Source organism: Salminus brasiliensis, chromosome 18 (genome assembly GCF_030463535.1).
Source record: "Salminus brasiliensis chromosome 18, fSalBra1.hap2, whole genome shotgun sequence".
NCBI lineage: Eukaryota > Metazoa > Chordata > Actinopteri > Characiformes > Bryconidae > Salminus > Salminus brasiliensis.
Genome location: NC_132895.1, coordinates 13,473,978 through 13,491,229, shown reverse-complemented (window position 1 = coordinate 13,491,229; position 17,252 = coordinate 13,473,978). Strand labels below are relative to the sequence as shown.

General features: G+C 38.5%; 2 protein-coding genes across 4 annotated transcripts in view; both read left to right on the top strand.

Moving 5' to 3' along the window:
* rgs7bpb (regulator of G protein signaling 7 binding protein b) overlaps window positions 1-3,075 on the top strand; it is a 4,800-nt gene extending 1,725 nt beyond the window's left edge. Inside the window, exons 4-6 of one of the 2 annotated variants that reach the window (XM_072662319.1) lie at window positions 750-894; window positions 1,299-1,369; window positions 2,010-3,075. In XM_072662319.1, the coding sequence (XP_072518420.1) occupies window positions 750-894; window positions 1,299-1,369; window positions 2,010-2,101 (308 nt within the window). In that variant the 3' untranslated portion in view covers window positions 2,102-3,075. The remainder of the gene's footprint in view (window positions 1-749; window positions 895-1,298; window positions 1,370-2,009) is intronic. The other variant, XM_072662320.1, reaches the window with a different exon arrangement.
* A 1,281-nt stretch (window positions 3,076-4,356) lies between these two features.
* On the top strand, window positions 4,357-16,239 carry c6.2 (complement component 6, duplicate 2). 2 transcript variants are annotated; one of them, XM_072662315.1, is made up of 18 exons: window positions 4,357-4,641; window positions 5,551-5,712; window positions 6,802-6,958; window positions 7,130-7,274; window positions 8,069-8,216; window positions 8,319-8,457; window positions 8,614-8,808; window positions 9,492-9,732; window positions 9,832-9,954; window positions 10,074-10,240; window positions 10,774-10,999; window positions 11,118-11,286; window positions 12,121-12,238; window positions 12,431-12,563; window positions 13,837-14,031; window positions 15,108-15,195; window positions 15,384-15,625; window positions 15,927-16,239. In XM_072662315.1, the coding sequence occupies exons 2-18, from the start codon at window positions 5,567-5,569 to the stop codon at window positions 16,106-16,108; spliced, it is 2,814 nt and encodes a 937-aa protein (XP_072518416.1). In that variant the 5' UTR covers window positions 4,357-4,641; window positions 5,551-5,566; the 3' UTR covers window positions 16,109-16,239. The 2 variants fall into 2 exon arrangements, with proteins under 2 accessions (XP_072518416.1, XP_072518417.1); XM_072662316.1 differs by lacking the exon at window positions 4,357-4,641 and having other exon boundaries at window positions 4,672-5,712.
* The last annotated feature ends 1,013 nt before the right edge of the window (window positions 16,240-17,252 follow it).

The following is a 17,252-nucleotide window of genomic DNA, read 5'->3' as shown; positions in this document are numbered from 1 at the left end:
AGCAAACGGTCTCGCATAAATGTGCAAGGCTGTGTGTGTGTGTGTGTGTGTGTGTGTGTGCTGTGTTTAGTGCTCAGTTCCACTCATCTTATGCAGATGGCAGTGTATTGAAAGCATGCAGTGCACAAAGACGTTCTGCTGAAGGTATTGTAAACAGTGTAAACAGACAGAGCCTTAAACACTTAAAGTGCTTAAAGTGGGGCAGCCCTATTGTCAGTCTGGCTGAGTCTGTGCTGGTTGGCTCTCGTCTGCAGATTTTTTGTGAGTCAGAGTTAGCAGTTGGAGAGAGTGGGTAGCGAGTAGTGTGTGAGGGGAGCAGTCCCCATTTTTTTGTCCTCCTGTTTGCGTTTTAGACCATTCTGAGATGGCTTCTGACTAGTAATCCTGTCTGAACAGAAAACTGAAATGATGCAACAGCTACATTCTAGCTAATGTCCGAAACTGCAACACCATTTAAGGTGGGACAGCATCTGCCTTATATGTGGAGTAGTCTCCAATATGCACTGTGCTACTGTTTAGATGTAGAGCGTCAGCTCAAACTGAGGTGGTCTGAACATGCAAACTGCAACCCAGTAAAATGCTTTTACAGAGTAAAATCAAAAAGTGTGTGAGACACCGCCGGTCCTGGAGGCCCACTGCCATTGCACACTGCACATTGCTTTGATACAGCCACTTCAGGGCCTCCAGGACCAGGGTTGGGTACCATTGCTGTAGAACATTAAAGAAAGTGCTGTCTTTACCTCCTGCAGGAAACGAGCCCTGCCCTGAGCCAAATGTAGACTGCAGGGTGGACGAAAGCTCTGACATCCCAATACTAGAGGACAGATCATCATCGCCTGTTGACTTTCCCCAGGAGTCCTGGCTGGTGTGCACAGATATTGAGAACATTGAGAGGTACCTGTCACCTTCAAAAACTGACTCACTTGCTGCCTAATATATCCACCCATTGACAGATGCTACTGTAGATGAAGAGAATCTGTGTTTTTTACTTCACCTGTCAGTAATGCTAATGTTATGGCTGATCAGTGCATGTAGAATTGATACGTAATGATCATGATTAATAATTGCTTAATCTTGAACTACTAATCCCCTTTTAGCAAAGAGCAAAAATGTCAACAGTGAGGTAACAGCTTTTAGACATCCCCACATAAAGGTTCTACACCAAGTGAAGTTTGATTTTACTAGAGCTGTATGTCCAAGTCAACTAGTTAGGGACCTTTATTCTGGCAGATACTAGATTTTACATGTTGTCACTCTAAAGTGCTCGTTTTCTCGTTTTGCTGTGTTGTGACTTCTAGTGACATGCGAGAGATGCGAAATCTGCTAAGCAAACTCAGGGAGACCATGCCTTTGCCATTGAAGAATCAAGGTTTGTCATTAAAGTTTGCACTGTTGCACTATATGGACAAAAGTATTGGGACACCTGCTAATTTATTGTTGCTTCAGAAACCGAGGGAAAAAGAGTTTATCCTGCTCTTGTTGGAGTAACTGTTTCTAATGTCCAGAGAGGGCTTTCTGCTAGATTTTAGTGTTGCTCAATTGCTCATTGCTGTGAGGATTTGACTGCATTCAGTGACGTTGTTAGAAAGTTCAGGATGTTGGATGATCACCAACCCACCTTACCCCCAACTCATCCCAAACATATTGAATGGAGCACCATCCATCATTTCATAGAACAGAGTTCCACTGCTCCACAGCTCAATGCTGGGAGGCTTTATATCCCTCTAGCCCACGGCTGGCATTAGGCATGGTGCCAATAGGTTCATGTTTATACACTCCAGAGAGTCCTATTCTATTGGCAGTACTTCTCAACAGGCACTAGGCAAGCTGTGTGTGTGTGCATTTGCAGGTCTCTGTCAGCAATGGGTGCAACTTAAAATAGTTGAATGCATTCGTTAGAAGCGGTGTCCACAAACATTTGAACATATAGTGTATCTGTGTTTGTGAATACCTATCCTCACAAATACATCAGGTTCCTACAGTCATATGGCTGTTTTCATTGTGTGCAGATGACAGCAGTCTATTGAATCTGACTCCATATCCGCTGGTGAGGCAGAGGAAGAGACGTTTTTCTGGGCTTTGCTGTCTCGTATCAGGATGAACCAGCCGCAGATCTTACTTGTCTCTCTCCAGTCCGAGCTCCACTTGTCTCTTTCATTTACTGTAAACGTGGAGAGGCAGTTCAGTGAACTGAACTCCGTCATGGCCATTTTTACAGACTTCATTCACCGCTAGTGAGTACAAACACAACACCGCCCCAACCATCTAGCTGCAGATCTGGTGGAGAGACTGAAACCTTATCCAAAGTCGTGTCTCTTGGTCTGACTTCTGTGAAAAGTCCAGCAGGATTTATTTTTTGTTTTGTCGATAGTCATTTTTTCTCCCATTTGTTGTGGTACCCATATAATTGTATGTAGAGTAAAAAGACTGAACAAGATATACACAATATATTTACAATATATACAATATACACAAGGTATACACCATTTCCTTTATTTTCTGGATTAGGCTGAGGTTATTTGTTGAGGGCAGGGTTTGAAAAGTTTGAACACATGGCATTCTGGATAGTGTTCAATAAAGGCTCCATGACTTCTCTTTATTTAGGTCACTGTGCAATGCTTATTATTTAGTCTTCCATAAAAGGTAAAGAACGTCTGGAAAACAATATTATTCATTGTAGGGCACGCGAGTGCTCTGCACTAAAGCCATTACTTCTTCATTCTTAACATGAAGACAGTCAAAAATAGAGTAATGTACAGTACATAATACAATTCTATGTAAGCAAGAGCTCATGTTTAGGAGGATTAACAATGTCCTGTTCTCTGGGTGTTTTGCTCATTCCTTTTACAGCTTGTGTAATCAGTGTGTGTGATTTTTATTTAGATTTATTTAATTATTTTATTTATTTATTTTATTTATTCTGAGAGTTTGCAGCATGGATGTTGCTTCTGGTGTCCAGTATCTTAGGTATGCATAGAGTCAAACAATGCATAATGTAAAGGCCATTTTATAATGATAATAAACTTTTTTTTAAGTAGACCAGCTCTTGATCATTATTTTAAATGTGCCAAATAATGCATCTATAGTATTATACAGTATATAAGTCATTTTTAAGTATATGACTTGTACAACCCTGTTGTTTTGATGAATCAAACATGCTAAATTGGCGCTCCTGAACAAAAACAACAAGCTCTTTTTTGGCTGGTTTATGTTGCCATGGCGGGCTCACAGAAGCTGCATATTATGGCATAGTTTTAAAGCTGTAACAAAAACACTGTCCTTACTGTTGTGTCGTACCAGATAGCGTTGCTGTCCTCTCGTTGTGTCCTCTCAGCACAATGTGCAATCTTCCGCTAAAGAGATTGTAGTCGGGTTAGTTTTAAGTCTTGTCCCCACTCACTTCCCCCAGGTTTGGCTTTCTCAAGTCTCACCGTTAAAAAAATCACAGATGCTTTCCATTCTGATGTGTGTTTAGCTCCAATTTGGCAATCAGCTAAGGTAGCCCAGTTTGTTTTTGAGGGGACAGACAGTGGAGAGAAGAGATGGTAAAAGATGGTAAAAGCCAGTCATCTAGTGTTAGCATGAGCTCCTGGTCTGTGGACACTAGCACAGGAAAAGCTGCGGTCACAAGGCAAACACTATATAACACCAAATTCTTTGTCACATTTCTGTTCAGCATGACTCTTCCATGCAGATGGTGTTTTCTCAGGGACAAATTTAAGGAAAGATATTGGTGAATGAGCCCCATGGTTCTTTATAGAACCAAAAAATGGTTCCTCAACAATGTTGAAAATATAAGATCCTTAAGGTCATTTGAGTAATCTTCAAGGAACCTTTTTCTTCTTAAAAAACCCCCAAAAACGTTCTTTGAAAGTTCCTCAAAGTACCTTAAGAGGTTCCTCCACAGTTTTAAATCAAAGAACCTCCAGTTCTTAAGAATCTTGTATTTTTAACAGTGGATGGTAAAAGCATTTTATACATTATTTTTAAGAATATAGATTTTCATAGAAAATCACAAAATACAGTTAACAAAAGCTTAAGTTGAATGTTTTAACACCTCTTTAATAAACAGGATGACTAAAATATTTGAGTAAAAAGTATTGAGCGTTTTTTTTTTTACAATTAAAGCTTCAAGAGAATTTTAAAAAGCAGTGTCAGGACTCTCCAGAGGAAATGCTTTCTGTTAGTGGGGGCTGTACTCCCCCCACTTACTTACTCCTTCTTCAAACTAAGGTCAGATGTCAGAGATTAACCAGAGAAGAGACATGAGGAGAACTTCCAGCTGCTGGATTTACTGGAAGTTGGAAGGCTGGGGGGGATGGATGATAAGAGAGAGAGGGTTGAAAAGGACTGGTGTGAAATTACACTGGGACTCTTGGCTGCAGTGCCTGGTTGCTGTTTAAGTATATATATATTCAGAAGCTGCTTCCTCACAAAGAGTGCTCACAAAGAACGTTCACTTCTGGATAAGCTTCTGTCTTGAGGGCTGCGCTAAAAAGGACCGTGGGAAAGTGATAAGTATGAATAAACGGCGCTCATCTGTGTATCTGAATGTGTAGAAAGTTTAGACATTGGACGTAAAAACCTCTTCTTTGGGTTTTCCATCATCGTAAGGAATTGAGTTGTGATCTGCACTGATTGGTGAGTCGATGGTTCACTGGACCTGTTTATATAATACATTATCAATACATTGCAAACAACTGAACATGCTCAAGGCATGATCTATGCATCTTCAGTAGTATGATGTTCATTTATTGTTCAGGTACTGTATATTGATTATAGGTTGTGCATTGTCCATCAAAAGTCTTGTGACAGTAAAGCAAAAATGTTTGTTGAATACATGACTTTGGGGATGCATGAGGATATCTGAATCATATTGCTGTCGGCAGAAAGTAGTAAAAATTGGACAGATGATTCGATTTAACAAATATTTCCAACGGATATTTGATTATGTATTTACTTTATTCTGGGATAGCAGAATGGTTAGACGATGCTGGCATCCTGCACTCCACTTTTAGCAAACAAGGCTTCTATATAGTACTGGAAAAGGGTTCTTTGACACCCTTACAATAGTGAAAGCCCTCTTAAAAGGTTTGTGTACACAAAGAGCCATCTACAAAAAGTTTTCCACCAATGTGAAGAACCTTTTAACCAGGCGAAGAACAATTTAATAAAAAATTGAAGTGTAATATTTTAGGATTTTTATTTTTATCTTTCTTTCATGATAATATTGTATTGACAAAAAATGAATTATCACAATAATCAAAAACTTTTTGTCTTGGAATATAATTTCAAATCCCTGGATCTATAAACCTTTCACAGGTTTCCTGGGGGACCTTAGACAATAACCTAAACCTAAAAAAAAAAACAGTACAGTCGCTATGAACATAGGCTTGAAGCAGTTGTAAGCAGATGCAACTAAAAATGTTTTTTTTTTATTATTAAAACTTAAATTGCTTTGAAGTTAATCCTGTGTACTTGGGACAGTGTAAAGTTGACTGATCTGTTGCTGGTATTCTTTTACAAACACACTCTTCCCTCTTTGTACAGTGAGTACTGCCTCTCTATGGGTCGTTCCAGCTTCTTTCTAGTTTTGCTCTTTATCCTGGCTTCAGTCACAGCCACTTCAGGCTGTTTTTGTGAACATTACCCATGGAGCCAATGGTCCTACTGCACAAAAACATGTGGCCAGGGGTCACAACAACGTACAAGGTAATTATATTATATTTGTGTAGAATTGCAATGTTTAAGACGTATGTTTTTCTTAATCCCAAGGGTATTTTCATCTGCTCACATTTGGTGAAATAGATGCCTTTGTATATATTTTATTTGCTTACAAAAGTACAATAAAATTTAAAATCCCTTCAGTTGTTAGATTTCAGTTAGAACAGATTTCAGGCAACAGACAAGTTATTCATTTTTTAAGGATATTCCAGAGGAGATTGGATGTAAGATCCACTTGCATAAGGAAGTCAATTATGGGACTCAACCATGCAAGACCTAGTGGACCACCAGCACTGTCCCCATTAGATACTTAAAGCTTTTATCTGAGAGAGAGAGAGAGAGAGAGAGAGAAGAAAATCAAGCTCAGATCTTACTTCAGATTAGAAAAAACACCTGTGGTTCTGTCTATCCTTTCACTGTGAGAAGACGATTCCAAATTGTGGAAACCTGAAGATGATCTGCAAATCAAACTGCTATAGCTGATGGTGTTCCCAGAACAAAGGACTGATCACCACAGAGTCCAGACTTCACCATTGCTGAATGTGTTGGTAATAAGGTGGATAGTGAGAAGCAGAAAATGTTTAAGACAGAATGTCTAAGCCTGAGGTGAGGAAACATCTACCTGAAAGTCTGAAAGGAAGTCTCTTGAAAAGAACAGATATTGAATATCCTCAGCCAGTCGCTTAGGGGAAATGGCACAAAGATTTTGGTAGATTTTGGTAAATTTGTGAAAAATCTAAGGTGTTTTAGGAAGGACCCATTTTTAGGCACAAAAGATCATTATAATTGGAGTCAAATATAGTAGCCTAAAGATCCTATAGGAACCCATTTCGAGGAATCACAAAGTTCTTACAGGCACCTCTAAGAGCATCTAGGAATGTTTGAGTTTATGGAGATGTCTGACTTCAAGGAGCTACAATTTGTTTTTTTTTTACAGTGTAATAACTCTTAATTAAGGCCTAGAAAGTGAATTCATTTCTGGAAAGGTGTTCAAACAATTGCACATGCCACAATTACTATAAACTACAGCACTTGTAGAGTACATCCTTCTCATTGTGTTTTTTGGTTGTTTTGCAGACGTGTGCAGTATGATGAGCACTGGACGAAAAATAATTGTGCCCTTCTGTGTCAGACACATGAGAGCAGGATGTGTGCTGTTGAGGAATGTGCAATACACTGCCAGGTAACTGACTTCGGGCCATGGTCAGAATGCTCACCTTGTGCCAAAAAAATGGTAAGTAAAATAAACGGCCCATACATCTTGCTTTCTCTCTCTCTCTCTCTCTCTCTCTCTCTCTCTCTCTCTCTCTCTCGCTCTCTCTCACGTGCTCTCTCCCTTCATTACTCACTCGTTATCTTTTGCAATGTTAATGCATTATCTTCAATTCTTATGCTCCTGTTTTAGTTTAGGATCAGGTCTGTCCTAAGGCCAGCTCAGTTTGGGGGACAGGACTGTAGTGAATCTCTGATGGAGGAAAGGCCGTGTCGCACGGCAAAAAAATGTGAAATTGAACCAGTTAACTGCAAGGACAAGTTCACTTGTGACAACGGTATGTCTTTCTCGCTAGTGTGTATAACAACTTAGCCCTTGCAACAAAACTTTAGCTTTGGAAAATGGTTATTTTCTTGACTTTAAACTTTAACCCCTTAAAGAAGGAAAAGAGGGCCACAGGGCTCTATTTTAGGGCCTATTGAATTGATGTCAATTATGACAGTAATGAAGTGTGGGCTGTTTAAGGGGTTAAGTCATTTACTACCATACCTTTTTGTCCGTTTTATGAATTGTAAAGGGCAGTTGTTGTTTTTTTTTTATATGATGGTAAAATGTTATACGACTTGGAAATGACAGTGACACTGGGTGTGTATATATTCATTCTCTACTTTTAGTGATGCCAATTTTGGTTCCATTAAGAGAATAATAGAGATAATGAGAATGAGAGTGAAGAACTTTTTAATGGTTTAAAGGACTTCACTTGTGTGTATTGTTAATGTTGTCTTGTTTTTTTTTTTTGCCAGTTTAAATGTTCTTTAGCCCCAAACAGCTATATTACAAACATGGTTTAGTGGTTCATCTGTGGCTTAAAGAATACTTTCAAGCACCTTTAAATAAGACTGTCCCGTGTATCCTCACTATCCTACAAAACAACTATTTTACATGCTTAATTTTTAATTGAAGTCAATGTAAAAAGATTTTATTCCAAGCCATGTTGGAGCAATTATATTGGTCCATTCATCATGAGTTTTTTTCAGATTATGATGAATGTAAAAGATAACTGCCAGTTTCAAATTGTCAAAAAATAAACATATATATTTATGCATCTCGTGTTGTATATATGCTATATAGGTAGATGCATTAAAGCTGTTCTTGAGTGCAATGGCCAAAATGACTGCCTGGACAACTCTGATGAGAAAAACTGTGGCATGATCAAGCGAGTGTGTGCATCAGACAGACAGTTTGCTGGCCTCCCTGGGGCTGACCTGATTGGGAATGGGTAAGGATCAGTTAGAGCTATTATTGCTTTTTGAAGAATCCAATTTTATGAACTTGCTGACTTAAAGAGGCATTGAATCTGATGAAGTGTGTTCTGCTGCAGATTTGATGCTGTTGCAGAGCAGATGAGGGGCGCTGTTCTCGATAACACCTTTATGGGGGATGAGTGTGCTCTAAACCGCAGCAAGGCAAACAGGAAGGTCTACCGAATCCCAGCCAACATTGAGAACTATGAAATCAAAGTAAGGACTTTCATTGTTTTGTACTAAAAATGACACACAACTACTTCTAACAGCTGTAGAGATTCTAGAGATTCTGTGACTGAAAGTGGAAATCATTTTTCTGAGTAAATGTAAAATGGGCTTTTCATGACGTATAATTTGGTTCTGACCCTGCAGGTGGAACAATTTGATGATATTAAAGAGAACCCTCCAGTGAAAAGTGAACAGATGTCTTTGGGGAGCACAAGCTCGGGTTTGGAACATCCTGATTTACACGAATTTAATAACCAAATTCCCATCTTTTTCCGCCAAATACTGCAGTCTCAACGCTCCAAATCCATCAAGGAAGAAATTAAATCACTTCAACAAAAGGCAAGAAATATTGTATTTAGTAGCAGGGGTGATATATTTTGCACCTGGCATGAAAACACAGTTCCAGAGTTCTTAGAACTCCCAGATTTTCAGATTATGTTGAAGAATGTCTATATATTAAATTCTTAAACATAAAGGTGCCAAAAGAGTTTCTTGCAGCAATGATACAAAAGAACCACAATTCCTTCTTTTCAATGGATGCGTCTTGGAAATTTTAATTCCAAGAACTCAACAGTTCTTTGGCGCAGTAGTTCTCAAACTGTGCCAAACATTTAGTGACTTGACTGCACCGTAAATTCATAAAAATAGAGGTGCCAGAACAGTTCTTTGCAGGAATGATGCCCCAGAGACCAAATGTGCGTCCTTTTAATGGATGGCTCCTTGAAAGTGCTCGCCTGAGAGGTTCTGTAGGTTCTGTGTGGTTCTCAAACCAGGTCTTCAGATTTTTGCTCCAGTTTAACTTGCAGCACCTAGTTTTAGAACAAAAACTATAGACCTTGATTCCTTAAAGTAGTTTTAAGATAGTCCTTTATTAGTCCCGCAGTGGGGAAATTCACAAATTTTAGAAACAATACTTAAACACTTACCTTTTGGCACTAGTATTTGTATATAAGAGTGTATATTGCCAGTGCAATAAATCATTATAATTTCTTTCTGTGTGTGTTTCCTGACCTATCCTGCAGGACTCTCGATTTTTCAGAGTACACCAGGTTATAGCCACAGCAACGTTCAGAACAAAATCGTCTGACTTATATTTGTCAGCTCCATTCCTGGAGTTCCTCAACAGTCTTCCTCTGGAGTACAACTATCCCCTCTACAGGCAGATCTTTCAGCTGTTTGGGACGCACTATTTTGCCTCTGGTACTCTGGGAGGCCAGTATGACCTGCTTTACCAGTATGGCCGTGAAGAGCTGAAAACTCAAGGTATATGAAAGACTTACTGGGGAAATTGAACATAGTTTGGTTGTTATACCGGCCAATGGCATTACTACTGCACTTACTAAGAACATCCATCATTTTCAGGTGTGACAGAAGAACAGGCTCATCACTGCATAAGAAATGAGTTTTCTATCTTCTTCTTCATTTATTTCACGTCGTCAAGCAGCAACAGATGTGGAAGCCACAAAAGGACCACCACATACCAGGGTGATTAAGTCATTTCATTATAATTACTATATCCAATCCATCTGCAATGTCTGTATAATAAAATTAAAATTACATTACATTTGGATATGTGAGTTTGCTATCTTCTGGATCTGCCCTAGGATCCTTTCTGCAGACATCAGAGAAGTCCCTCTCCACTGTGAAGGGAGGCAGATCGGAGTATGCTGCAGCTCTGGCCTGGGAACGGAGTGGAACCCCTCCGGACAGCACTACATATAAAGACTGGATAAAATCTACTATAGACAACCCAACGGTCATAGAATATGAGGTCAGAAGCCACATCAGCCCAACTTAAATTTGGAAACAATCCTCAAACTACTAGCCAGACAAATTGCATGCTTATTTAATGTACCAGTCAAAAATTATTTTTGATTCAATTCAAAATAATATTCAAATATTATTATCTAGAAGAGTTTTTTCTCTCTTCTTAAGGCTTAAACTAGGTTTGTGAGATTATTATTATATATTGTACCCATACTATTATATACTATACTATACTGTACTGTACTAAACTATACAGTGCAATTTTTGATATATGTTTATAGTCTAATAGGACTATACAACTTTGGTATATGCCATACTATGTAATTTCACTGTATTTCAGAAACCACACATTGCTCTGCATTACATTGCTGTTAAAACATAACCTTGTATCTCCAAGATTTTTTAAAGTTGAGAACATTTCCCTTGTCCTAAAAAGGAGACATACGCAACAAAATGTGGGAGCAATGTCAGGACTGCTGGAAAAGTATTTTAAACCTTGTTGAAATGGTCAAGTGTTTTCTCCTCTATGTCATACAGCTAACACCCCTGGTGAATCTGGTGCGGGGCTTTCCCTGTGCTGTGACGAAGAGACGGCACATGGAGAGGGCTCTGGCAGAGTATCTGGCAACCTTCGACACCTGTAAATGTGCCCCTTGTCCAAACAATGGCCGACCTGTCTTGTCAGGGACAGAGTGTTTATGCATCTGTCAGACTGGGACATATGGGTCTAACTGTGAGAAACGAGCCAAGGACTACACTTCAGGTCTATTGATGTACTTGGTGTTGTGTTCATGATTTTGATGTAGGCCTGCTGGATCTCAGAACATGTCATTTGTTCTTTATATGTTGTTGACGTGTGCTGCCTCTTCTCCTTCCTTCAGTGGCAGTTGATGGCCATTGGAACTGCTGGAGCTCTTGGAGTCCCTGTGACTCTTCCTTGAAGAGATATCGTACACGATCCTGCAACAACCCTGTTCCTCAGAGAGGAGGCAAGCCCTGCCAGGGCACAGGGCACCAAGAGGAGGCGTGCACCATCTCTATTTTTCAAGAGTGAGCATTTATTGTCATGCTAGGATCTATTGTCATGCTAGGAGACTTGTGAAACAGTACAGTGTTCATCACATGTTCACAAAAATACAGCTAGTGCATCCAAATGGTGTAAAACATTAAGTTACAAGGTATATTTATGCACAAATAAGGGGCTCCATCTCTTTATCTTCATAAACAGAGTGACAGTCTTTGCAATGTGTAGCAAATTCTGCATACTTAAAAATCTAAATAAGCCATTCAGGGTTTTTTGTACTATGCCATAGAGAAACCACTTTTGGTTCCCTGAACAACATTTCAGTAGTTCTTTAGAGAAACGTTTTTGTAAATAACAATTGATTGTAAGAGTCTCTTTAAATGATTTAAAGGTTTAAAGAAGCTCCAGAATGTTCTAAGAAGAAGTGTGAAGAAAAAAAACTGTATAAAGAAAGTATACATTTTGCTTACATGCTTTAACATATTCTTCACATAGTTCTTCACAAAGGTTCGCTCATGTTATTTCAGAAATAGGTCAGAAACCAAAATAGTTTAATATTGGGCTTGCATAGAAAACAGCAACCAACAACCAACCAGAGTTGATGTGATGCCTTTTAAGAAGTACTTTTGGCTCCCTGTATCCCCTTCTAGCACAAAGTTCTTTAGAGAGTAGACATTTGGTTGTTGAATTAGTGTTAAAATTATGTTCAGACACATGGTTTTAACACGTTTGTGATTTTTTTTCAGAAGCTCAAACAGATTCTTTATGGAAATCAAGAATACTATGATTCTATCTTTTGGTCTAGGCCTCTGCTTAAATGACTCAACAAATAACACTTCCATTTGTGTGCTTTTACACAGGCAGAATGTGTGCATTAACGATGATGACTTTGTAACTGAGGGTGGCAGTGAGGATGAATTGCCTCCAGGTGCATCCGGCTGTCCCAAACCAAAATCTCCTCCCAACAGCTACCTGAGGGTCAGTAATCACACACTCTCTTTATTCTAGTAACACTGATTTAATGCACTTGTTCTGAAGTTATGAAACACTGAATCATGTCCATGCTGGTTGTACAATATAGGGCTCTTATGGTTATTCTTACTACTTTCCACACTATACTTCCACCTGTTTTTTCTTAAACCTTAATCCTTTCTCATTCTACTGTTTTAGATCAATGAGAGGCAGTATGATTATGGAGCTCATGAGGAGTTTGTTTGCTTCACTGGATTTGAGCTGGATGGATATCAGCTCATCCACTGTCTGCAGGACGGCACTTGGGAGGAACCTAAGGGACGCTGCATAAGTATGCCAAAGAGTGTCAGACTAAGTGAACAAATGCTTGTGCAGTGAGGCAATGCTCAAAGACATATTTGAGGGCAGGTTTTGTGCTTAAACTTGTTTAAAGGACCTGCTGACTTCCACCCCTCTCTCATCCACCCTCTCTCATAACCACAGACCTATATTACAGATTTACAGTCGTTTCATAGCTATAGAGTTATTCATAGTAGTGGCTCAATAATAATAACTTAACGAGGCACTAAACAGTCTGTAAAGATTTTAGGCGTTATTGCCTTTAAACTGACTTGTAGTCTAGAAGTCTTCTAGTTGTTTCAAAGGTGAAACTGGACCTGTGGTACAATCTTGAAGATTCATCTGTGGGAGATCATTAGTTCAATGACTGATGTTAATATTCCTATTAATCTTGATTCACACTTCCCATGAAACTCATGCCAACTAATTGTAAAGGCATGATACTCATTAGGGTTGTGCCTTTGAAGTGATTTGATGTGTGAATTGGTACGAAACTACCAGGGTTAATAGGCTATCACGTCATTGCAGGAAGCAGGCACAAGATCCAACAAGGTTAGGTAGTATATTGGCCTTTTTAAAAACACACACACCTTTGCTGACAACATTGTTGACAGTTCAAAAGGGGTAATGTCAATAATGATCTATAAGCTATTGCTTGAGGTTGACATGACATCTGTGAGTCACATTATTACCTACGAGTTTAATAATCATTCACACCTTGAACCCTTGATGAAACTAAAACTTGTCAGATCAGTGTCAAAACACCTTCTAGCCACTTTACCTTACTCCATCCAATGTGTTTGATATAAGACACCCTGTAGATGCTATGTCAAAGGTGTAAAAAGTCTAAATATTCTACTAAACCAAAAGCTGAAGTTTTGAGCCCTAAAATATAAAACCATTTGTTTGATGGTGTGTGGAGAGGCCACTAATCTGAAATACTAGCCCTTGCATAAAAACAAATTAACATAGTTGTAGGCAGTTATTAGGTTAAATGTTAAGGTTAAACACATTTAAAGGAGAAAAACCTAAATTAAAATGAGAAATAAAAAATTATGAATACAACTATTTAATTTCAACATTGATACATTAATACACAGGTACAGACTATCCATCCATATTATTAATAGTATTATAGTATAGTAATATAGTAATATAGTATAGTACAATTTCTCAAGCATTTTCCACCCCTGGTTACTTGTTCAGGAAGATGCAGACCTGATGCTTGATCTTTTAGGCCATGTTTTCCTTTCATTTCCTTCCAGAAAAGATGTGTTCCAGACCTACACTTCCAGAGGACATAAACGTAAACCCAGGCAAAGAGGAGTATCCTGTCGGATCCAATATTATGCTGAGCTGCTCAGGCAGTGGCAGGAGCCCATTGGGACCTCGCTACTACACCTGCACCAGTGCACTCACCTGGGACCCACCTATCCCTCTCGACATATACTGCAAAGCTGGTACTTTTAATGTCCAAGTCCAAGACTGAGCCTCATTCTGAATCACTATAACACAGTACATCGCTGATTCGCTGAACTTCTGTGTCTGCAGATTACAGATTAATGCTAGAAATACTTTAGTACAAAATAAAGATCTTATTAAAGATCTTAAATATATTATTGATTGCGCCAACAAACAAAAAAAACACCAAAATCATTATGATTTGTATTTTTAATGTTTTAAACATCAATATTTTGCTACTTTGGCCCTGTCCCCAACCCAGACTTTAAATCTTTTATGCTCCGTTTGTTAAGAAATCACAATATGCATAGAATATATTCTTTATGTTCCTATCTATCCAACTTTTGCATAGTTTTGAACAATATGTTACACTCCCCAACCTAACTGTCATTACAGCAATGTAATTCCTGTAAAAATGCTCATGTCAGCCATGAGAGACATTTAGATCCAGATGTCTGGAACAGTAAGTAATTTAATCATATCATATATTCCTCTTTTAGGTTTATTCAGTGCATTACCGGTAGCGGTTTAGTCATGTTAGGAAACACAGGATCGAGTGTCTTCTTTTCCTGAAAAAGTGAAAGTTGTCAGTAATACAACACTGATAATGACCACAAAGAAAATGCTCTTCAAAATACTTTTCACATGCTAAATCCGTTAAAAACAAATAAAAAGGTTGATAAATCGGACTCGTATAATGAAAACTCAAAAAATGTCAGAAGTAAATAACTCAGAAGATGTTTTATGGAATTCCCAAACACCTAACATAAAACTGGTTCTTCATGTTATAGAGAATTATACCTGACCTACCAACAGGCTGAAAGTGTTCTTCTATCACCAAAGAATAGCCCCACCATTGTGTACAGAAGTCTCTGTAGTTACTAAATAATACACCTTGGTGTGTAATAAGCCTTTCTGAATTAAGGGGTTAAAGCATAAAAAAAAACATACATCTTTACCAAATATAAAAGATTGCAAAAAAGAAAAGCCATGTAAACAAAAAGATTTACACAAAAGAGCACCTGTTATTTTGTTCTACCTAAGATATTATAATATGTCTTTTTCATATGTACAGATGAGCCCTTTGTACAAGACAACAGATGTGGCAAAGGACAGCGCCATGATGGCTCCAAGTGTGTCTGTATACCTCGAGAGGACTGCAGGTAAGACATTTTACAATGGTGTGGAAGTTAAATGGCTGTGAATGCTATAAAGAGTGTTGTATTGTAAATGATTCTTCTTCTGTAGCTCTTTGTTGCCATGTGACCCTGAATGTTGTAGTGTATTTTGTCTGCAGTCATTTGGAAAAAATCCACAGATAATATGTGTGTGTGGTGGGTGTCTCCTATAGGAAGTATATGGAAGACATTTGCGTTTTCGACGCTGTGAAAGGCAGCACCATGATGATGTCCTTCTGTGCCTTTCACGCTGGGCGTTGCCATGGAGATAAGCTGCACTTCATGAACGATGGGCCGTGCAAAAGTGACGTGGCCAGTCTGGACTGGGCCAAATTCAGGGCCAGTGTGTCTGAAAAGAGCTCTGTGAAGGAGCCCTGCGGCTCGGACACCTGTTACGAGTGGGAGACCTGCTCAGGTACACCTGTTCTTCTCATTGACACTCTCTTAACTGTGCACTTCTGTTGGCAGTCGTTTAGTTTTAGCTTTGAAAAGGTTCTTGAATATTTAATTCAGTAAAAATGTACTGGCCTCTAATCACCACCATCTACTGAGTGTATAAATTGTTCTATTGTTGGCTCCATTTGCTGGTTAAGCACAAAGCAAGATCTTTGTGAATATCAGAAAATTATCTGAAAAGCCTAAATTGAAAACTCTTAAAGTCTTTGATTGCAATTTTGTTTACAAAAGCAGTTTCTGTGCTTGTCTTTCATCACCAGATTCAGCTACATGTGTGTGCAAATATCCCAGAGACTGCGCCAAGAACGAGGAACACATGTACTGTCTGAATATTGTGAGACTGCAACGCAAACGGGTCATGAATTTGTGCAGCATGGCCACTATGAAGTGCAACGGTTTTGAGTTTGAAATTCTTAGTGACGATGAATGTAAAAGCTCTTAATTTTATTCACATTCTATAATCAGACATGTCTAATCAGGAAAGTGCAGTGCATCCACCAGATCATGTATAACTCTGTGTTGTGACTCTGTTGTATTACTAAGCATTACCTTAAAGTAAATATGTGTGTGGGATATGTTTGTGGTATACAGATGCTGGGTCTATATCATATCATATAATGTAAATGTTTCTGAAATCTTTTTAATCTCAGCTCAGTGGCAAACAATATTTTATATTGACATTAAGAGTAATAATATAATATAATAAGTTCTCTGGACCAAGCAACAGGTAAGGTAGTAGTTACTATCTTAGGAAGCACAAGAATGATCTGTCATACGAGTCTACCAGCTGTGTCCACAGGAAATTCCTGTCAGAAAGAAATCACTGCAGGTCCCTAACCTCCAATTTCTGAAGGAACACTCCAGAGGGAACTGCATACTATTAACATATGGAACAAGGGGCACGCAAGAGGTCTTTGCTCACTTCTGCTCAGGAATGACGAGAATTTTCTGTAGACTATGATTTCTGCCACTGCTAGTAGACCAGTGTGACTGTACACTTCAAAGCACCTGCAGCTTGATCAAATAAAATAATATAATATAAAATACAGGTTTGGGAGGGTTACTTTAAAAATTTGTTCCATTACAGATAACTAATTACCTGTTCAAAAATGTAATTGTAAAGAAATCCAGTGGACTACTATTTAAAAGTAATGTAATCTGTTCAAAATAATGTATAAATGTATGAAGTCACATATCCAGATGAAACAAATCCCCTGTGTAATACACGCTCTTAAAAATAAAGGTGCCACACAGGGTTCTATAAGCGATGCCTCAGAAGGACCATTTTCGGTTCCATTTTTGTAAGTGCGGATAGTGTTTGAAGTCGACTACAAGGTTCTTTACCTAAGTCATCTCTCAAAGATCCCTTTATAGCAACTTTCTTTAAGGAGTGTAGTGTATGTACACCCTTACTGCGGGAACAAAACCGTATTTTCGAAAATTTTCGTAACTTGGTAACAGGATAAAAGTAAAGTGGTTTATGCTGGTCTAGTGCTGATCTATTTTTATAGAGAATATAAAAATGTAACTTACAAGTTATTGTAATTAAAACTGCAAATACTAAAATACTACACAGAAACATATCT